This window comes from Populus euphratica, unplaced genomic scaffold, assembly GCF_000495115.2.
Source record: "Populus euphratica unplaced genomic scaffold, PopEup_1.0 scaffold4.1, whole genome shotgun sequence".
In the NCBI taxonomy this organism is placed as follows: Eukaryota; Viridiplantae; Streptophyta; class Magnoliopsida; order Malpighiales; family Salicaceae; genus Populus; species Populus euphratica.
In genome coordinates, this window is record NW_011499859.1 from 1,159,097 (window position 1) to 1,181,546 (window position 22,450).

General features: G+C 33.2%; 5 protein-coding genes and 1 non-coding gene across 11 annotated transcripts in view; 1 reads left to right on the forward strand and 5 right to left on the reverse strand.

Moving 5' to 3' along the window:
* Positions 1-21: 21 nt before the first annotated feature.
* On the reverse strand, positions 22-1,706 carry LOC105124247 (uncharacterized). The gene is made up of 2 exons (XM_011024179.1): positions 1,342-1,706; positions 22-565 (listed from the first exon to the last, which is right to left on the reverse strand). Exons 1-2 carry the CDS (start codon positions 1,689-1,691, stop codon positions 319-321), a joined length of 597 nt encoding a protein of 198 aa, XP_011022481.1. The 5' UTR covers positions 1,692-1,706; the 3' UTR covers positions 22-318.
* A 55-nt stretch (positions 1,707-1,761) lies between these two features.
* TRNAQ-CUG (transfer RNA glutamine (anticodon CUG)) lies at positions 1,762-1,833 on the reverse strand. The gene has a single exon. It is a non-coding gene; the product is annotated as a tRNA-Gln (tRNA).
* A 2,702-nt stretch (positions 1,834-4,535) lies between these two features.
* On the reverse strand, positions 4,536-8,136 carry LOC105124248 (F-box protein SKIP8-like). 2 transcript variants are annotated; one of them, XM_011024180.1, is made up of 3 exons: positions 7,442-8,136; positions 6,214-6,410; positions 4,536-5,113 (listed from the first exon to the last, which is right to left on the reverse strand). In XM_011024180.1, exons 1-3 carry the CDS (start codon positions 7,886-7,888, stop codon positions 4,852-4,854), a joined length of 906 nt encoding a protein of 301 aa, XP_011022482.1. In that variant the 5' UTR covers positions 7,889-8,136; the 3' UTR covers positions 4,536-4,851. The 2 variants fall into 2 exon arrangements, with proteins under 2 accessions (XP_011022482.1, XP_011022483.1); XM_011024181.1 differs by lacking the exon at positions 4,536-5,113 and adding an exon at positions 5,123-5,724.
* Positions 8,137-9,378: 1,242 nt separating this feature from the next.
* LOC105124249 (uncharacterized protein SLP1-like) lies at positions 9,379-12,441 on the reverse strand. Its single transcript, XM_011024182.1, has 4 exons — positions 12,149-12,441; positions 10,391-11,751; positions 10,226-10,311; positions 9,379-9,865 (listed from the first exon to the last, which is right to left on the reverse strand). The coding sequence occupies exons 1-4, from the start codon at positions 12,327-12,329 to the stop codon at positions 9,628-9,630; spliced, it is 1,866 nt and encodes a 621-aa protein (XP_011022484.1). The 5' UTR covers positions 12,330-12,441; the 3' UTR covers positions 9,379-9,627.
* A 6,864-nt stretch (positions 12,442-19,305) lies between these two features.
* LOC105124256 (calcineurin B-like protein 7) lies at positions 19,306-21,912 on the forward strand. 5 transcript variants are annotated; one of them, XM_011024191.1, is made up of 11 exons: positions 19,306-19,503; positions 19,627-19,709; positions 19,918-19,977; positions 20,069-20,177; positions 20,259-20,311; positions 20,646-20,726; positions 20,822-20,857; positions 20,892-20,968; positions 21,279-21,366; positions 21,722-21,802; positions 21,848-21,896. In XM_011024191.1, the coding sequence occupies exons 1-9, from the start codon at positions 19,434-19,436 to the stop codon at positions 21,301-21,303; spliced, it is 594 nt and encodes a 197-aa protein (XP_011022493.1). In that variant the 5' UTR covers positions 19,306-19,433; the 3' UTR covers positions 21,304-21,366; positions 21,722-21,802; positions 21,848-21,896. The 5 variants fall into 5 exon arrangements, with proteins under 5 accessions (XP_011022493.1, XP_011022494.1, XP_011022495.1 ...); XM_011024192.1 differs by having other exon boundaries at positions 20,822-20,864; positions 20,899-20,968; positions 21,722-21,912; XM_011024193.1 differs by having other exon boundaries at positions 20,822-20,864; positions 20,902-20,968; positions 21,722-21,912.
* Positions 21,913-21,996: 84 nt separating this feature from the next.
* The window catches only part of LOC105124427 (SGNH hydrolase-type esterase superfamily protein), a 2,410-nt gene continuing 1,956 nt past the window's right edge, over positions 21,997-22,450 (reverse strand). Inside the window, exons 5-6 of the mRNA XM_011024448.1 lie at positions 22,327-22,449; positions 21,997-22,245 (exon numbers count right to left, since the gene is read on the reverse strand). Coding sequence (XP_011022750.1) covers positions 22,013-22,245; positions 22,327-22,449 — 356 coding nt within the window. The 3' untranslated portion in view covers positions 21,997-22,012. The remainder of the gene's footprint in view (positions 22,246-22,326; position 22,450) is intronic.

Consider the following 22,450-nt stretch of genomic DNA (forward strand, 5'->3'; position numbering starts at 1 on the left):
TTTTTTATATGTAATTACTGGTTTGATTTAAGATTGTAACATAATTTAATATGTCTAAATACATCTGGTTGAAGACATTTTAAATGTAATGTAGACTTCAAAAACTTTACATGGGATACGATAGTATGTTGGTCTATGGCTTTGATTATAGTTTAAGTGAAAATTGACCGAACAGTACATATAGACATATAGTAACTACAATCATACTTGACCAGCTCATCCAATTATACGCATAAAATCCAGGACAGCTTGTTCAGGTAAAATTTCCAGAAGTGATTAGCAGGATGCCCGATTGCTCAGGTAAAACCGTGCTCAGATTTACCTGGTCTCGCCCTCGTCACTGATCACTACCGGAGTTTTTTCCCCTCCCCTTCCGAAGGCAACCTCATCCATGCTTTGCCCTTGTCGCCTATACCTTCCACCGGATGCTAAAAATCCAGGACAAGGCCTGTAAGCTTTTATTGGCCACCAACCAAACCCTGGAACTGTTGCAATCCCACCTTGAATTCTTCCCTCTCCGTTGCATCCCTTCTCTATTTCCTCTCTCCCACAGCCTTTACAACCACTGTGGAGAAAGAATGTTCATCAACCATCATCTACGGAAAGCAAAAGGAGAAAGTTCTTGACTGAAAATGTGTCTAAGGACTCAAAACCAGTCATATATACCATCAGACACAGTTTCTTCCATGAGCAAAGCTACGAGAACATTTTTCAGCTGCTCAGAGAAATGATTTCTTCTACTTAAGATGGGCAATTTGTTTCAAACTTTCTTGTGCAATGTAATCCCACCCCTCTCCTAAAACCCAGTAAACCCTCGGTAATTTAGTACGCAATATTAACTGTTGTCTCAATGAGCCAGCATAAAATTCATGAACTGAGATGCATGCTCTGCAGCACCTACCCCCTCTCGTACAGCTAACAAACTTCCCCTATTGACAATTCTATGTTGCCTCTCACAATAATGGTTATGATTAAAAAATCGAACTTTTCAGCAGGAAAACTGGAATTTTTATTTTTTTTGAAAATTATCCCATTAATGTTTTTTTTAGAAAACTATCGTAGGTGAAAAAAGACTTCAGAGAATAATTCAGTTTTAAAAAACAATTGCGGTATTTTAGTTTTCACAAACAACATAGAGGAAAGAGATATTACAAATTCCTCATCCACAACTATAACGTATCACAAATTGGTTACTCAACTGAGCTAGCAATCTGGCCGGCCCCAACATAAAATTAACATCAAAGACCAGTTCTTTCATTGAATTATTGGCAACCAAACAGATGGAAGTGCATAACAAGAAAATTAATGGCTCAACTACAAAAAAGAAGAGATAGGAAGTACCTAACAGGTAGCTTGTCAAAATCATCGGTTGCAGGAAGAGCATCTGATGGAGGAGGGGGACCGTCCTCTACAACAGAAGTAATTGAAGAAGAAGAGGAAGAAGAAGAAAGAGGGATGATGTTAGATTTAGATGGGTACTGAATGAGAGTTGTTGTAGAGCTATGAAACCTTGAGTTGCAGTTAGTGAATGAGCGTCGAGTGCAAAGGGATTGGTGAGGTGTTGGAACTGAAAAAAGAGTTATTGCCATCCTCTCCCCCTCTCCTGTGAGTGTGTGTTTGTGCGCAACTGCGAAGGCAGAGGAATGGGTGGTAGCCACAAGCTTGCAGTGTGGCTTCAAATCCAATAGCATTCGTTAGGCCCCACAGAAAGATTTTATGAGCTCGTGTTGTGCTTCCCAAAAAGAAATGTAAGAAAAGGAAAGGTTCCACCGAGACTTGAACTCGGGTTACTGGATTCAGAGTCCAATGTCCTGACCACTAGACCATGGAACCTCGAACACTTATGCCATCAGTTTGTCATTATATATCATTTCTAAGGATTTTCTATCCGTTGTTAAGTGCCGCTTTGGCTTTCAACGGGTATCTGTAGTAATTGAATGTTAGGGCAAGAAAAGACTCCTTTATTTTTTTCTTTTATTGCTATACCAGATAAGATATAGCAATAAAAAAAGAGAGTCTGTTTTACAATCTTAATAATGAAAGTTAATAAAGATTCTTATTTATCGAACTTCAGCTTGTACATGAATAGAGTAAATTGTTTTTAAATGCATGTAACTTACTAGTATATTTGATTTACGTTGTTGAATTAGATTGGAATTTGTTTTTAAATGAGTTCAATATTAACTTAAAAAATTCATTAAGCTTTTGAAGTTGTTCCAAAAACAAAGAAAAGAAGTATCACTGACTTTTTTTATTACGGATAGAAAAGGGTATGTCGTAGACCAAGTCTATTTTTTTCTAATAATAAAATATATGTTAAAGCAATGCTAATATTTTTAAATAATTAAAAATAAATTTGACATTCGGGTTATTAATTTAGCTAAGTTCAATATTTAATTTAATAATATAATTTTTAGAAGGGAATTGATAATAAATAAAACAAACAAAATAATAATAATAATTAATTATAAATAAATGAATTACCAATATTATACTTTAGAAGAGAAGAAATAAAATTTTGTTGAAGGCCCGTTATTGTTTCGTCATAGATACCACTATATCACCAAAAAAAGCTCACTGGAATAGTTTCTAATATTATCATGAAAATGATAGTACACCTATCATAGTAAAGATTTTGAAAACAAATCAAATAAAATATAATAAATTGGATATCTCATGTTTATATTTAATCAATTAGTCTAATTTAGTTTAAAAATAAAAAATTCTTTTAAAAGTATAAATTTAACAAAGAATAATAAATATAAGACTCGAGATAATTCATGTTATTTTTAAAATTAGTGAAAAATTATATAGAAAGCAATTAAAAAATTATAGAGCCTAACCTCTAATTAAATAAATATTAAAATATGAAACTAAAAAAATGAGTTTATTACTAAAAAAACAAGTAAACCTGAGTAAATCTTCTAAATTTGAGTTATTCTCTCAAACTTGTAACTGTGAAGTCTTACACGTGAGCTTAATTAAAAAGCTCAATTCTCAACCAATTTAATGTTAAATAATCAAATTAAAAAAAATATTAATTCAAAAAATTTACCAAAGTAAAAAAAAAAATAGTAATAAAAGGAATGGAGATCTAATCAAAAAAGAAGAAAAACTTGAAGGAAGATAAAATTATGAAAAAAAATCAATTTTTAAAAAATATCTCAAGTAAAACAAATAACAATTAAAAGAATACAAACTAAATCTCGTTGAAAAAATAAATTAAAGGATGATGAAATTAAAATTAAAATATAATTTTATAAATTATTTTAAATACAATAAATAGTAATCAAAAGAATATCAAATTTAAAGAAAAAATAAATTGAATAATTGCTTTGAAAATTTAGAGTGTTAAACGTAGAAATCGATTATAAATTAAAAAAAAAAATAGTTGTTGGCATCAAAATTGGAGGTTAGTAAGCCACACTTGCTACCTATAGATGGATGGATCATCGAAATGATTCAAATGCCGTCTATAAAATCAATGTTTGTTGAATGCCTTTTAACACGTTGCATGAATAACAAGGATACATTCTACAGGTTGAAGTGTGCAATGCACACACCAATTAGTTTTTTAATTGTACTTTATATTTATTAAAATATTAACCTATTCATCAATTAACTCAATAATAATAAAAAAAATCAGGATGAAAACACAAAAAAAGCCAACAGAATGACAATTAATTTTTTTTTATAAGGGTAATCTTATCATTTGCCATGCTTTAAAAGTGAAAATTAATAAAAGCACTTGTACATTAGTTAAATAAGTTTTTATTTTAAGAGTAATTTGATTATTTTATTATAAAAAATATAAAAAATTCCAGTTGTCTCTAATTAATATGATAATAACCAATAAAACTTTGAGCAAAATATTATGTTACCCTTGATACCAAGTTTTGATTGTGTACAGCTGAGCATTTTCACTTTTTTTAATTCTAAATATTCATGGTGAAGCTGGTTTGTCTGAATTTTTTGAGAAAAAAAAAATCCAAACTCAGATCATGTAGAAAAATAAAAGTCAACAAAATTATTTAAAATAAACCTCTATTTTAACCAAACACTGTCTTTAGTGTAGATACAATTGCAGGCCAACCTCCGGACAAACCAACATAAGTATTCTCCAAATATATTGTTACAAAAAGTTCCCTCATTATCCAGGTCCTCACCCTCCTCCTGAACTCTTGCGGAACAGAGATGGAACTGCTCCCACCAATTCTGGAAAAGGATCGACCAATGGGATAAATCCTTACATTGTGATTAGCTCAGCATACAAGAACCCAAAGTACATGAACAATTCAAAAATGTCATCCTAGTCAATTAGCCCGGTTAAGGCAAGGCAAGGCTATATTGAACATTTAAGCTGCCCCAAATCCATCGTCTTTGGGATCTGCTCGAACATGGAATGCAAATCATTTTGATTTTTAACATCTAAGCGGAAAACAAAAGGTATAGCACAACAGGACACCAAGGTAGAAAGCAGAGATTGAACAAGTAAGTTGCTTCCCATCTACTCATCTCGCAAGTTGACTTCCATGTTTTCTGGCAATCCCAGCACAGAAAGATGAGCATGGGTTCATTTCTCATTTTTATCCTTCAATTACTTCCTCAAATGATAATACAATAACAACTTTGCTATGGATGTGTATATATGTTATCTGTGTCTAAGGAATGAATTGGGCCAAATAATTACAGAACTAAAAGCCGAGAGAAGAAAAGAAATGAAGAAAATTGAAATGATGTTCCATGAATTCATAAAGAAAATTCGAAAAACTGGCTCTTGCTAATAAAGACCGCTATTTTGCAACTAGTATTTAAGTTATCACTTGAGTATCATTTTACTTTTCTCCTAATTCATGCATGCACAATCTGCTGGTCCACCTCCGCATCAATGATCATCACTGAACTGTGATGATGCACCATGTACCACCGTCCATCATGGAGCTCAAATACATTAGTTACGTTAAATGGCCCAGTGTCCATCTCAACAACGTACATTTTCATGGTAACCCAAGCCATGTCAGTCAGCACACGAGCCCTTACATCACGAACCTGCAAGTCCAATACTTGCTCCCAATTAAATGCAAACTGCCAACTCTGTATTACAGCATTATACCTGTATGGGTCAAGCACGTCTCAGCTCTAAGCTCTGTTCAATCAAACATTAAAGGCTAACAAGTTTTGAAAACTGCATAAAATAAGTCACCAATACAATAAATAACCTGACTATTTTAATTCTCATTTTTACTTTATTTGATCCAATTGCCATTTCATCAACTTGGAATCAATGCTAGGTAATTAAAGAATACAAAATCCTATGATTATCTCTCCTACCATTTCATTAATTGACAAGTGTAAAACTGCATCCAAATATACTTGTACTAGAGGTGACTCGCTCATACTATCTAAGAAATCATCTCCTGAGTGTCGATCACTTCTTTCCAATTAGGCAATTACCATGACTTCAAAAGTTACAAAGGCAAATTAATTTTGGGATATAATAGAGTTCTCATTCCTAACATCTAGTTCCTTATTTTAAAATCCGGTTTCCTATATTCCTTATCAAATAGGATGAGAGAACCTCACCCCTCATCTGCTTTTCCAATGTATGCGAGCACATCTCTAACATTACTAGTTTGTTCATATTTACTCTACCAAGCCACATATTCCCCCATCTACCAAATTCCAAACCAATTCCTGTAGCCCAAGCTAAGCAGATTGATTACTCTGTCAAATAATGAAAACATATATCAAAATTCATAACCAAGTCAAATCAATATATGCATCTTAAAAATGCAAGAAAAAAAATTTATATCATAATAGAACAAATCACCACAGTATTTCTATTCAGCAATAATTCATCACTACCATATAAATTGGTTACAGGACAACTATCATCCTATATAAATCCTCCTAGGCTCCCCAAATGCATTAACCAGGATAAATGTCTTTAAAGAAAAGTTCCTATAAGTGAAACGTGTGAATCCTCTGTAAATCAAAAACAACTATTAGGAAGTCCCCCATGCCTAGGGATTTCCAATTAACAGCAGGACATGGGAAAAAAGATCACAGGAGGATGCCACTAGAGAAACATTCAATAACTCATAAATACAGTAAGTACTGCAAACTGCAGGAACGTTATAAACCTTTTCCATGGCAATCACTCGAAAACATAAAAATAGTCTTATTAGCTGAAGTCAAGATAAATGATCATACCCTGAAAAATTTTCCCCAGATGCATGGGTGCACTTCACATAATCCGAGTTAAGCCATAATTGACTCATTGCTTGAACAGACCTTTCTCTAATGATGTTAAAGAATTCTGTATTGACATTCACAATGGCTCTTGTAACTGCATAGTAAGCCTTCCACCCAATAACAGGAGTCACACTACCTTGTTCCAATGTAAAATCCTAACACAGCAAACACAAAAGGTAAAAAAAATCAATACACACAATAGAAGGAAAATCCCCAAGCAAAAAAATCTAAAAAGCAACTACTACAAAAAAAAAAGAGAAAAAGATCTACACTTTGAATCCACATTTGCAACCTGGTAAATCCACATTGATAAGGAAAAATTTAAATCAAGGATACCCAAAAAAATAGAAGAGAAAATAGGAATGGCAAAGAAGAACTTCCAGAATTTTAGCGGAGAAAATCAAGAAATCCTTAAGAGGAAATCAAAATGCAAGGAAAAAATGAAGACGATATTCCTAAATAATGATAGGGGGGTGATCTCATAACAAATAAAATTTAAACCTTACAGCAATAATTTGAGATTTGAATTATTTCATGGAATAACACAATATATGTTGAGCTAGTAACGGTACCATGTTTTCCCTCCCTAAAAAGAATGTTCCAAATGACCTTCCTTGGGCCTCCCAATTCAAAAGTTTCTCTACAGCTGTAGCTCCTATGCTGCCTTATTATCCAGGTTAGGGGATTTTAATCTATAGTTCTTCAACATCTACAAGTTCTAAGAAAGAGAACTAAACTATAACACTCTTTATTCCCCAAAACGCATGTTATGCAACAAAATGATCTTCTCACTTACATAAAATCCAACAAAAAATATAGTGTCATACAGCACTTCAATCAAGAAAAACACCTATTTTACAACGCATATTAGAAAATTCTGAAACTAGAACCCTACATTACTACTTGTTAATGCCAATCAGATTTACATCAATTCCCTATTTCTCCAAATTTCACACACTATCCCCACAATTAGCCAAATCAGCAACAATTTCACAATAACCAAAACACCAAATTTTACTCTAAAATAAACCCACAATCACAATCACAGCCGCTCCCAAAAATTTAAAAACAAAAAAATTTAACACCAAAAAGCAGCGTATTCCACGGCACAACAATAAATGCACTTAAAATCTATAATCAATAATAAAATTAGCCGAACAATCTAAAAATTAACAAAAACGAAAACCTTATGATACAGCGCCTTCCACGCATTATCATCATTAGCAGCTTTACGCATCAACGAATTAGTCATCGACAACCTACACAAACTTGGATAATCCAAATAACTAAGCGCGTGCGTTGTAATCTCCGGCACTAACTGCTCCATCATCGAAGCTCCGGTCTGCTTATCCACCACCATAGCCTCCGCCGCACCAACACCGTTCACGTACTTCTCCACCGTAACAGAATCCTTACTATTATCACTTCCAATCTCACCGATACAAGAACAGCAACACCTGCAGGTTCTCGTCTTGGATGTTGATGCTGCTGACGTGGAGGAACGGACGGTGAGGTTCGACTTGGGAGATTTTGATCGGAGAGTGAGGAGAGCAATTGAGAGAGAGAGGAGGGTAAGAGATGAGGCTATGAGGAAAGATTCAGAGAGAGTGAAATTGAAGGCAGTAATCTCCATTTAAAAGACATGAAAGCGAGTGAGATTTCACAAATGAAGAACATGAAACCGTATTTGGGAAAAATCAGTGCCGTTTTATTTTTTCATGGAAACCCTAGAAGAAACGGAGTCGTCGAACTCTTTTGTTGCAGAGTAGAGAGTGAGGGAGGGAGGGAGGTCGTTGTGAGTCGCGACTCGTGTGAGTCAACTGACTGGGAGAAACTCGATCGCGTGGGAGTGGGTGCGTTACTAATGGTATACGGGTAATTAATAATATATTCAAATGATATTACAGTCGATTTCTTGTGCTAAATAAAATAACTAATATATTTTCTATTTTGTAGAAATTATGATTTTTGAGACAGTAAATAACTGTAGTTTATTTTTTAAAATTTATTTTTCATATTAAAATATTAAAATAATTCCAAAACACAACGAAAACGACGGTTCGACTATTCAACTATAACGCAAAACACCCCTTAGTATTACAAGAAAAAAAGTGTTGGATTGTTTTTTGTTACTAAAAACATAAAACATTTAGGGTGAAAAACAACTTCCACTATTCAAATGAAAAGCAGCTCCCCCCCCCCCCCCCAAATCTAGCCATAAGACTCTCTTTTTTTTTTTTTTTAATATTTTCATAATAAGTTTATTAGGTTTTGTATTTTATTATTTGTGTTCTTTATTTTGATACGAAGCTTTCATGATGCTTAGAAAAAATCTTAATGCTCGGTTAATATTCAATTAGGTATAATAAAATTCAATGTTATAAATTTAAAACAATTGAAGCTTTTAAAATTAAATTTTAACTTGAAATAAAAATTTGATTTTTTTTTCAAATCATAAACTATATTAAACATATAAGAAAAAAATAATTAATACGTGTAACGTGTATTAACAAGATAAATAAATTATAATACTGTGTTATAGCCACCAAACTCTAAAAATAACTTTTAATACGAAAAAAACCTTTTATTGTAATAAAACAAAATTTTATTTTATTGATTCAAACTAAATAAAATTTTAAAGATTTAATTTCAAATTAAAATAAATTTTCTATTTTTTCTCTTTGAAATAGCATTTTATTTCAGCTTTTCAATTTAATATTTGATTGTAATCAAGATATTTATTATAATTTATTTACATATATAATTATTAAATATATGCATTAATAATGCCCACACTTTTTTTTTCTTGCATTGAAAAAAGAACATTACTATATCCCACAGCATGGGGCGTAGAATCAAACTAGCGTTATTTAATGACAGAGAGAGATATACCACGATGGCATGAAGTCACTACACCTCCCGTGACCGAGTCCATTCGTGCTAAAAACATCGTGAAGCACACCATCACTGTTTTAAGAAAAAAATACGAGTCTTTTTTTTTTTTTTGGCCGAGACTACATCCTTTGTCTCTATTCTTGATATTACGCATGACATTTTGAAGAAATCAAAGAAACATGTCACATTATTCACTACCTTAACTTCATTCAAGATTAAAGAAACAAGTAAAGATAATAACAGCATGCTTTACATTGATGTAAAAGCTATAGTTACGAAGAGGCAAAAGCCAAATATCAACGAAGGATCTGATTTTCTAGAGCTACAAAAGTGAAGACAACGTACACAGCAAGATAATGAATATTGTTATGGTTCTGTTGATATCACAACCCCGAAGCATTACATTAGCTGACTCTGATGCTCCAGGAAAAAAATTCGAAGCTCTTACCTACCGGTTCTCAAGCTACGAAGAAGGGACTAGCTGGAGAGTAGTGTAACGAATATTATGATAGTGCTGCTAACTAGTATCATTATCCAACCTCTTCTAGTCCGGCATGCCTTCCCCAAATATGATGCGGCTGCTAAGAATTTTGAAACTTTTGCAGAAACCAGCATGGCAGTTGAAAAGCACACAAAAACAATACTCCTGGCTAGCACTGCGAGTTCTTTACTTTCCAGATTTGCTTGATCGTTTGCAACCTTTTCAACGTCCAATCTGTGAAGGAAAGAGAGGGGGTGAAACAAATGGGAAAGCTAGTCAGCCAGCAAAGCGAAAGCACACGTGAATAAATGGTAAAAATTTATAAAACATGAGCTAAAAGCGACATAATACTAAAAGTAGAGGATTGGCAAACTATTGTAGATTATCAGCTAGATGGTCAAAGTACAAAGGATTATATAAACAGGGAACAGCATAGCATGTAAAAGAAAATGCATGATGTGTTTTTCCCTTTGGAAAATGGATTAGGTAAGACAACTTGAATCAATCAGAGATAGCAGACATTCAGGAGATATAATAACCAAAATATTTGAAAAGATGTTCATGAATTTTGACTATAAGATCGATGTTTCCCACCTTAGCCTTGTATTTTCTCTAATCATTGCATCCATACTAGATGAAACACCAGCTTTCCATGATTCGAACTCCATGAGCACTTTATCCTGAAAATGAGAAACAAAACGAGGTTTAGGCAATCGCAGAAATTCCTTCTCTTTGAAAATTTTGGAAGTTGAGCAGTACCGTGTTCTCCTTCCATTCCATGAGATCTCTAATTTCTATTCTGCTCTTCTCCACAAGCAATGAAATCCTGAATAGCTCTTGATCAAGCTTTGGCAGAATATCTCCTTTTCTCTGATTCATTTCTTTGATATACTCCTCGAGCATAGTTAAACTTAGTTCAAGCGACTTCAGCTTCTGCATCAAGATCTTTAGAACAGTGTCACCTGGTTTTCTGCTAATTAAAAGCTGTCTAACTCCAGTTACAGGATTAGCAATCACGTTTATACTCTCAGGATTCTTCTTCACACTGGGACTGGATTGTTGAATACCATGTATGTTCTCTGTCTCCATGCCAGCATTATCACTCGATTCACTCCCGTTGTGAACTTTCCCACTATCTTCCTTGTCAGCCAGACTTGATTCTGGCTTTGAAGGTGGGGCTGCAGTTGAATTAGGCTCTGGCAATTCATTGGGAAGAGGTTCTTCGGATGGCACAAAGAAATCTTCAAGCATCTGCTCAATTGCATCTACTCCATATACCTCAACAACACTCAACGTGCAGTAAAATTCTGACCCATAATGACTTAGTAAATTCAACTTCAAATACCTCACCCATTTGGGTTCAGGCAGCTTAAAATCTTGAATGTGCTTCACATTTGCAGCCACAAAATTTCCCAACTGTGTCCAAGTTCTAGTTGGATAGGTCAAACTTCCTGACAGTTCAAAATCCTTGAAATTGGAGGAATAATGTTCGAAATTTGCTATTTTAACGACATCAACCAGTGTCTCCTCTGAAAGCTCAATCACAACAAACTTCTCTCTCGTGAGACAAGGGTTTCTCAGGTACTTATCATGATCCTTCCCCAGTATGTTACATGCTCCTTTAGCCTCCTTATTGTACACAAGCACCTTTGCACCCTTAGTCACAGAGGCATAGTTGTACTCTTTTCCATCAGGCTCAAGCCGGTGGGTGATGTTAGCAAGCTGCTTGGGCAGCACTTTGCCTTTTTCTTGTCTTGTTAAGTTCCGGAACTCGTCAAAGTTGAGATAAGTCAAATGCTGAAGTCTTCCACTAGGTAGTTCTTTTGGTTTAACTGCCTTCAGTTCTTCTGGATTCTTCATTATTAACCCTGAAGAACCATACCCTAAAGTACTCAAAAGTACTTCTTCTAATCTATTTGTCTCTGGGAGTGGGCACCTCTGATTTCTCGAGGCAGTATGAACTGTAGCATTGTTATTGCTGTTAGATAAATTGGCCCCTAGCAGAATTCCATTTGTACAATTATTGCTTCTATTGGCATCACGTGAATATGTATCACCGCAAAGAGTATCTTTGAGATCACTGGAACAAGGTATGCTACTGTCATCAAGAGTCAAATTCCCTGAAAACGCATAATCAATATCAATTGTATATCATGCATAAAACAAATGGCCAATTAGCACCCCTATCGAGAAAAACAAATCTTCGAAGGAACAGACCGCAAAGATAAAAGTGCTAGAACTTAAGTTGACCTTCCTGCACAATTATGTGGTCAATTAAGCAAGTCGTGATGAGCAGGTTCATTATCATAGAAACTAAACAGCAGAAACTCAAAGGCCTCATCTTTTCCATCAATTTTCTAGGCAATTAATATGTGTATAAAAAGACAAATAAAATGGATTTGCTAGAAATATAACACAAAATAATGGGTTGTAAGTTGTAACAAAAAGAAAGAAAGAAAAATGGAGCATGAAAAACTTCCAAAAACAAAAAAGATCAGCCCTGAAAATAAATATCACCTTGATTTCCAAGACCAATGCTAAGTCTAGCACAGAACAAGAAGAGAAGATAACAAAGTAGGAAAAGCAAAGAGAAGCGCAGCTCATACAAACTTCTCCTTCTTGAATGGCCGTTTATGATTTTGTTGTTTTGACAAACAATGGCGTTTGAGACTGAGAACCCTTGTCGAGTTTTTTTCATGACTCTTCGATGTCCTCTCGTCTCCTCTCCTTAGAGGTGGGGGATGGTAGTGGTTTCCGACTCTGCTTTAGACTGTCACATGAATGAATCTTTGGAGTTAATACAAGAAGTCTTCAATCTTACGGGAACCAACCACTTGCCGCTATGCTGCCATTTAAAAGGCCGCCTAATTTGGGGTCTTTTTTGTTTACCAGACTTGTCCTTAACGAAAATTTTGTTAATTGTTAACGGCCACTTCCAAGGGCAAACTTGGAAGATCATTTCACGTGTGGGGTATGAAGGTGTGGGGGTCTGAGAGAGAGAGAGAGAGAGAGTCTCTTGTGGATGTCCGCCTTGCATGAGCTAATTGGCGTACCAGTAGGGATGACGACAGGTTTGAATGTTTTTTTTAGTGTATTTGCACACCTACATCCATCATTAGACATGTGGATATCCAACCAACCCGACTTAATTTTATTTTTATTTTTAAAAAATTAAATCACTTAATATTAAATCTTAGAAAATTAAAACATAAAAAATAATATATCTCAAATAAGATTATAAAACAAATTCCAAAACATTCCACACAAAATATATATAATCGATAACCCTCAACCGATTTTCAGATTGTTTGAAATTATATTTTAAATGTTGTTCTATTAAAAATTAAATTTTATTATTTGAATATAATGATATTAAAAATAATTTTAAAAAATAAAAATATATTATTTTAATATATTTTTAAATAAAAAATATTTTAAAAAATAATTAATAACACATTTCTAAACACCAAGTTTAAGTTTATAGAGTATTATCAAATGTGAGTTTTTATCATGTCTACTTTAACATCCCCAGGTAAAGACCTAATCCGATGGGTCAGTGAAATTACCGGCCGGCCCTCCCCACAACGAATTATAGGATTGCTTAGTTAGTGAATTCAAGCTTAAATAATTCTTGGATAGATTTGGTAGGATTTTACTTTGATCAATCTCCATGTCAGTTTTTCCTTTGCCTCTACAGGAGCCTTTCTTTCATCAATATACGTAGTGATGAAACTAGTGAAATGCAAAATCATTATAAACATCTTCCATTACTAGACTAGACGGCAAGATTTCATACTCTGTCTCACCCATGTTCTCATACAGCGGTCAACTGCCGGTGGTCATGGGGGGTTTTTCGTTCCATTGTTGTCGTTGGAAGGGCATGATCTAATTCATTCTCATCTTCTAATTTGACGGAAAGGGTTCCTGGGTTTTCCTCCACCAGAAACCGCGTTTGCGGAGGGTAATTGTTCAAAATATATTCCATTTCCTCTCCACTGATTTCCTTCTGATTAAAAAGAACCTGCGGTGCAAAGTACAGAAAAATTATTATTAGTCAGTTTCTTTGCAGCCTGCCATACCATACAGAACAACGAGCGAGCAACATTGTGTAATCATGAAAAAAAGAACATATCTGTAGTTTCACAAAATTTTGATATTTAATCTTATTCTTCAGTTCACGTACGTGATGAAGTTGAGACCAGATTCAAATCTCTGCAAACTTCAATTTAATGCCAACCCAAGGGGTTTTGAAAAGGAAAACCCTTCAGAATCTTTACATACCTTAATATGTTGTCCGATTGGAATTAGCCCAAGTACGGCCATGTCCACAATTACTTGTGGAACAATCCGAAAACCGTTTGTGAGGAGCTTAAGAATTAGAGGTTGAGAAATGGATGAGCATAGAGAACTTCGTGTTCAGTGCAACTGCAGTAGTATGTAAAACAGCCAATTTGAAGTTAAAATCTTGCCAGCTCCATTGCCAATGCATTAGTATGTCACAACAGGAACAAACGTTGAATGGAACCCATGCTCATTTTCTGTTTTCATTAAAAGAGATGAAATTATTATTAATGTTTCGAAAATGGAGGTAAACTGGAAAGATGGACCAAATTATTATTAAAGATGGATATTAAAAGGAATTGATACCCATTAGGCCATTATTGAATTGAATTGCTACAGCAAGAGCTATCAACATGCAAAGTTTCCGAGTAATGCCACATCTATACTACAGTGTATTGAGATTCATTCCGCAATCCCAGCACTTCATCTACATGAATGGTACAGATCATTCTTGTCAGCGTTTCATCTAATTCATCAATGTTACAACTTGTTCTAATTGATTATAATAAGAACCTATAATGGTCTCGAGAAAAGGAAAAGGAGTGCATGTTCTTTGAGCTTATAAGGGTATTGCTTTCAGAAACCTCCTGCAGCGTTAGGGATGTTCTGATGTGGCCTTCCTTCCAGGGCCTTAGCTTGGTTTTTTACTGTATCCAATGCACAAACCGAAAAAAAGAGAGAGCAAAGAACCTGTTATAGCTTAATAGCTTTCCTTTCTCCTTTCAATTTCATGACAGGCACAACTTCAAAATTTGAACAAACTTGAGCATCAAGCCATCAAATAACTACTCGGAGCCAATGAACATGTTTTAACCTAAAAAAATTTGGATAAAGCATGGATTAGGCTACGAACATGTTTGACGTTGTAGTTATAATTATTTTTTAAATTTTTTCTTGTTTGAAAATATATTAAAATATTTTTTTTTTATTTATAAAATTTATTTTTGATATTAATAATTAAAATATTATAAAAACATTAAAAATAATATTTTAAATAAAAATAATATTTTTTAAAAAATAATATTTCTGTCGTAAAAACAAACATGTTATATGTAAAATTCAGTACCCATCTTTGGAGATCTGAGAGATTTTTGTTTTATTTAACCCTATTTTAGTTTAAAAGCGTTATTTAAATTTCAGATGATATAGACGTTGCTATTTAATGGGAAAAAGGACAACAATTTGGGAAATTTCAGGTCGCACCCTTTTGAAGTCCTGACATTGATAGCTGACTTTTGTAGGCTTGACTCTATGACCCGACCATATGTACACGCGGCAAACTCTAACTGCTCCATTTCTTATCCCCCCCCGTTTTTCCTTTATTATTATTTTTTTAATTTCAATCTTTACCAGTCCGGGTAAAAGCTGACTGCCTGTGCCTGTACATGGGTTAAATGGAAATCCAAATTAATTTAATATATTAAAGTTTTAGTATTAATAAAAAAAATTATTTTTAAATTTTTAAAATTAAATTAGGTATTTTATTATGTTAATTATTTAAGTTATTTTCCTGTGCCTGTACATGGGTTAAATGGAAATCCAAATTAATTTAATATATTAAAGTTTCAGTATTAATAAAAAAAAATTAATATTTTTAAAATCAAATTAGGTATTTTATTATGTTAATTATGTAAGTTATTTTTTAATTTATTAAATTAATTAAATCATGTCAGACCAATATCTTTATAATTTAATTTTAAGTTCAACTTAGATAAACAATTAATTATTTTTTAAAAAAAATTGATGTATTAAATCAAATTTAATAATATCAAATAACTGATTTTTTTAACATTTAAAGGTTTTTTATTAACGAGAGGGGTAAACTATTTTCTAACTAAATACCTAAAAGCATTTTAAATCTATCTTCTTCTTCTTTTTTGAAAATTTCTTTGTATGAGAAGCGTAACGGGGAAAATTGACTATGGATTGTTTGTTTGGTGCGCGCTCCATCCAAAGGCTTCTGAAATCTGTTATTGGTGTCCAAAAGTGAGTCAGTCTCCTTTTCTCCTTTTATTTCTGCACAGGTACTTGAGAAAAGAATTACCCTCTTTGCTATCATAACACGCTCGCGCGCGGCGCGCGTGGTGGAATACAACAATAATAATACGTATGCATGGATTAATTCCACACTATGCTCTTTGTTTCAATATGCTGTGGAATTTATTTATGTCAACAACATGTTCTTTTACTAACTTCTTTCAATTCTTCTTCTATTTTTTATGTCTTTGTATTAGTCATCCTTGTAGCCGTTACTTCGTAATTAGAGAAAATAACACTTTAAAAATAGTGATCTTGGTATTAAAAAGATAAATTCAATATAAATTATTCCAATATCATTTATACAAGATATGTGTTTTTTTTAATAAGTATGATATTTTATACTAGTTGGCATGCATTAAATTAAATTCCTTCATCAGCAAAGTACACATATTTTAATTTAAAAAGAGATGGCATATCCACGCGCTGCTATATCCTTATAAAACAAATATACTTAATAATATTATAATTATGAATCAATACTAAATAAATAATAAAAACTAAAGGTACGATAGAATCAATATTTCATGAGAGAAAAAAAATTGTATTGGTAATAAAAAATTTAGAGATTGAATAAAATGATTTGTAGTAATCCATAGTATTTTACGATGGAAGATACAATACTTTTGTCACATGATTTAACTTTTCTGTTAATAAAAATAAAAAAATATTACAAAACTAAATTCACTATCAACTTAATATTAAAAAAATCTATAGAGATAATTTTAGAAGGAAAAAAACTCATGAGGAAAAACGTTGTAGCAATTGACAATGTTTTATGAGGAAAACTTCAATATTTTTTTCTCAATACAATCAATACAGATAATTTTAGAAAGAATTATGACAAAAACCATTTAGAAAAATACTATAGTAATCTACAGTGTTTTGTGAGAAAAAGAACAACACTTTTCCCATATGATTTAGTTTTATTATAATTATAATTTTTAACCAACTCAATATTAAAAAAAAAATTGATAAAGATAATTTTGAAAAAAAATCATAAAAAAACATGTGGAAAAACATTGCAGCAATTCACAATATTTTAAAGAAAAAATTACAAAGCTAAATTTTCAATCGGCTCAATATTAAAAAAATAAAATTAACAAAGATAATTTTTTAAAAAACAAAATAAAAAACATAAAAAAAGAGACAAAAAAACTATGCTGGAAATACTGTAGCAATTCATGGTATTTTATAATGAAAGCTACAATGCTTCCTTACATGATTTATTAGCCTTATTTATAATGACTTATAATTATAATTCTCAACTAGCTTAATATTAAAAAAATAAAATTAACAAAAATAATTTTGAAAAAATCATAAAAAAAAATTACGTGAAGAGACATTATAGCAATCCATAATGCTTTGTAAAGAAAACTATAATACTTTCCTCAAATGATTAAGTTTTATTACAAAATTAAATTCTAACCAACTAAATATTAAAAAATAACATCGACAAAAATAATTTTAGAAAAAAATATTACAAAAAAATAAAAAAAAAACCATGTGAGAAAAAACTGTATCAGTCCATAGTGTTTTGTGAGGAAAGTTACAGTGTTTTTCTCCCCACATGTTTAGCCTTATACTTGTAATTCTTAATCAGTTTAATATTAAAAAAGTAAAATTAACAAGATAATTTTAGAAAGAAACTAAAAAAAACTATGTGAAAAAAAATATTGTAGAAATCCACAATAATTTACGAGAAAAGTTACAATGTTTCTCTCACATATTATAACTGTAATTTTTAATTAGCTCAATATTAAAAAATAAAATAAAAAAGGATAATTTTGGAGAAAACCATAAAAAAAAACTATATAGAGAAATACTGTAGCAATTAATAATGTTTTAAACAAAAAACACAAAACTAAATTCTCATTCAGCTTAATATTAAAAAAGTAAAATTAACAAATATAATTTTTAAAAATAAAAATAAAATAAAATAATCATGTGGGAAAACATCGTAGTAATTTACAGTATTTTTTTAAAAAATTACAAAGTAAAATTTTTAACCAGATCAATATTAAAAAAATAAAATTATCAAAAATAATTTTAAAAAATATATAAAAAATAAAAAAAATAAATATACTGTGAATTACTATTATTATAATTCACAGTGCAAATGTGAATGAATAATGTACTCCCATACCTTTAACGACTAGCTTATTGCTTAATATCAGTGAAAGCTAGAGATTTTAGGGGCTGAAAACCTGCCCCTAAAATCGAGAACATCAGGAATAACAACTTATTGCATAGCAGGAATTTCCATATTCTAAATTCCTTTTGTTTTAACTTTTGAATTGTATATTTCCAGATAGGGCCTAGAAGTGTATAATATCGTTATTTAATTTTCTAAGACTGGTTTCCATTTTTCAGGCAATTAACTCTGGTATTTCCCAGCTTAATTTGTGCTCGACAATGAAGTGCCAGACTATAAATAACATGACGTGTGGTATGAAAATTCTGCTCGCACCAGATGCCAAAAACAATATTGACAGAATAGAACTATGTGCATAAAGTAGCATGGAGCTGGAAGAATTAACCTACGCTCCTTAAAGGATACCTTTTCTGCTATTTTTAACAACAAATTTTTGAGCTTTCAATCTGCGAGTTCCAGTGGTTGATCATGGAACGTGTGTGAGCTCGAAACGAAAAACAGCCATGTTAAAACATGGGCTTGTAACAATTTTACGGCGAACAATTCATTGTTCTAGACTGTTAGAGCCATACTGTTTTTGCCTTTTTACCTGTACACTGGTTCCAAAATCAAATGAAAAGGAGATAACTCTCAAAAGCTTCAAGAGGTAAATCTAAATTTGAATAACAAAGGTCCCAGTGATATTTAGCTTTAGTTGTTGAAAGGAGTGATTAAAAACCAACTTCTATCCTCTGCTGGACTGGTAAACCGAACAATTCCATTCTTGAAAGTACAGAAAGAGGAACCAGATTCTTGAAAGAAATTATGATAGGAAGTCCGGTCAATTTCAACCAGGATTTGCGAGCTACTATAAATTCATCTGCTTAGCACAAATTCCAAACTGGTGGACGGAACGTAGTACTCTACCAGAGAATTGACGTCCAGAAGGGTGTGTTTCACTCTGATCTGTCTATACTGAATAATTTGGTGTGCTATGACAGGACAAGAAATCCCAGTAAGCGGACTATGGATCAATGATCTAGCATCAGAATCCGGCATTCTGGCATTTGATAGTGTGCAGCATTGACTAGTTCATTCAGCCTACGCTGGCCATGAATAGCGTTAGGGAGTTGTGTCATCAACTTCCACTTGTTATCACGACCTTTTTCCAGGGTCTACCAAGAACATCAGGAATAAAGAGTCATGAAATCAGATGCAAGCCTGCAGCTGTGTTAGTATAACTTTCTCTCATCGAAGGAAGTTTATTTGTTAGCATTAAAGTCCAGCTTTATGGGATGTATTTGCACAAAGCAGCAACTTAAATATGATGACCCAGCAGTTCTTGCAGCAGAGATTTGCTGTAAGTTTTGTTTATACTTGTTTTTAGATTGGAATTACTTCTCTGGATTCCGCTCCACTAGCCAGATTCTTGGTGATACGCATTGTTCGGTCATTTGTTTGCTCCGTGCTCATATTCTTGCAGTCAATGAAGCTGAAATTGAAGCCTTGCATGAGCTATTCAGGAAACTAAGCAGTGCTTTAAAAGATGATGGGCTTATTAGCAAAGTAAGTTCTTAATTTTATATGCATACAATTTCATACGCTGAAGGCATGCAATCTGTGAGAGAAACACAATCTAACCTAAAAAAGGTGGGCTTATTCTTGTAGAGCAGAATTACAATTTCAGTTTCAATGAAACAATCAAAGCTCATACTAAAAGGTTCTTACAGGATATTCTTTTAATTCCTGAACCTGGCTTCTTATTAATATCCAGGAAGAGTTTCAGTTGGGGTTATTCAGAAATAGCGAGAATCAAAGTCTCTTTTCCGACCGGGTAAGCTTGCTATTTCCTTACAAGCATTCCTTACTGGCCTATATATTTTTTTAATAGATAGCAGTATCTTACTTAATTATACGCTCTCCAGATTTTCCAATTGCTTGACTCCAAGCATGATGGAGTCATAGAATTCGCGGAGCTTGTACGATCCCTGAGTGTCTTTCACCCAGAAGCACCCCAATCAGACAAAGCTGCTTGTATGAAATCCCTCTCATATTATGTGTGCTATCATTCTTATTTGAAAGTTATGCTAAAAGTCTGATGTTCTGGTCTGGCAGTTGCATTTAAACTATATGATATATTGGAGACAGGTTTCATCGAACGCGATGAGGTAAAGATTAAAGACTGAATCTGAGATCATTGTTTTTCATTTCCTAACGAGTTTGCAGAATACTGACATGATAGTAAAACCGAAGTAAATTAGTACAGGCTGCTCATCATATTAATTTGATAAGATTAAATATACTTTTAACTGGAAGAACTTCTTTTGGCTAAAATATATTTACTTGAAGATCTTCATATCCAGGCAATGGTTTTCAAACAAAATATGTTGCATCATTCATGTTCTTATTCTGCATAGAACCAGGCTACTTCAAGTAGAAGCACTTCCTTTTGTATTTCTAAAATACATATTGATATGCTTTGGAATATTTAACTGGTGAAAGGTCAAGGTGCTGATATTGGCGCTTTTAGATGAATCAGAATTGATGCTTTCAGATGACATCGTTGAAGCCATTATTAACAAGGTAAGGCTTGCATAATATTAAAGAATTAAATTAATCTCTTCATCACGTTGTAAAGTCCACAAAATTATTGAAACCTTTTCCTTGAGTCTGCCTAGACATTTAAGGACGTGAATTCTAGAGGGGATGGAAAGATTGATCGAGAGGAAAGATTGATCGAGAGGAAAGATTGATCAAGAGGAGTGGCACGAATTCTCAACTCGAAATCCATCCTTGCTAAAGACCATGACAATTCCATATTTAAAGTAATTCCCTTTCACCCATTTTAATCTTAGTTTGCTCCTATCCATCAGATTCCGTGGAATTTGGATGTTCTTGTAAAAAAGAACGTAGCATATGGAAAATCCACTGCAGATCAAGAATGGTTTTTAACCAGTCCATACATGAGTATTAGGATTTTGATATTCTAGCTTTGTTTCGTTAAAAAAGAAGAAGCTTGTATAGTGATGTACTCCTATCTTTCAGCCTTATTTTCATAATATGTCCACATGAGTGATTTTGATACTGACTTCCTTTGCTGTAACCGACCACTTTACCTATCTGTGTTTCCTCTAGGTTGGCGACTGTTTTATCACCTTAAAGAGGAAACGGGGCCGTCATTTCCTCTTTATTTTGGCTGAAAGATCATCTCAAGATAATTTAGCTGTATTCCAAGCCTGTGTAGGATGTAGATCCTCACTTAATCTCTATCTAGTCTCAAACTGGGAATTTTTCATATTGTTTTGTATCTAACCAGCTTAAGCTAAAGCGACTTGTTTTTACAATTTCGGGATCCTGTTCAACTTTTAAATTCTGTGTGTAGTACTAAGCTCCAGTTCTTTAGCCATTCTCGAGCAAATAATTTGTTGATGGAACTTCACTGTTGCAGGGAGGTCACAACTGCATCCGAGATCAGACATCGAAGGCGATATTGACAAGTGATAATGGTCGGTGCTATTTCATCCAATGATGAAGAAAATCCAAGAATAAACTGCTATATATAAAGAATGGAAACTCTACTATACCTATCAAAAGGCAAAGTTTCTAAGTAATATCACACCTGTACTACCTACATTCCACAATCTCAGCTCCTCATGTACATGTATGTTACTACCTACATTCCACAATCGCAGATCCTCATGTACATGTATGTTACACATTATTCTTGTCTGTACTTCATCTACATGAATCTTACACATCGTTCTTGTCAGTTAATAGGTTCACAGGGCATAAGCACCACAGAAAATACCAGGACTAAACGCTCGATCAGTAGACCACAAAATTCAACAACTGTTAACTTCTGCCTCTGGTTATTTGGTTCTAGGAGCAACCATGTCCTCCAAGTTCATGGGGTAGCACATTTTTGTGTGCAAGCCATTCCATACATTGTCTGCCAAGATGGCATTCACTGCATCAGTTGGATGGTATTGGTCCCACCAGATATGGTTGGTTGCATTGCTGCAAGCAATTTCCGATGCAAAGCACAAGATCCAACCCTTATACTTTCCTAACCCACAGCAAGCGTCAGCAGTGACATTAAAACCTGAGTGAAAACATCATGCAAGACTAGTGAATTCTATTGACATTGCAGCAGCGTAAGGGAGGAAAATGTTACATGCCTTACCGTAAAGTTCGTGGTTCTTGATGATATCCATTGAACCTTCATACATACCACAGAAGGTGATTTTGGCATCAGGAAGTTTCAGGCCTAGCTCCTCGATCATATATCTCATTACAAAGTTGTACTC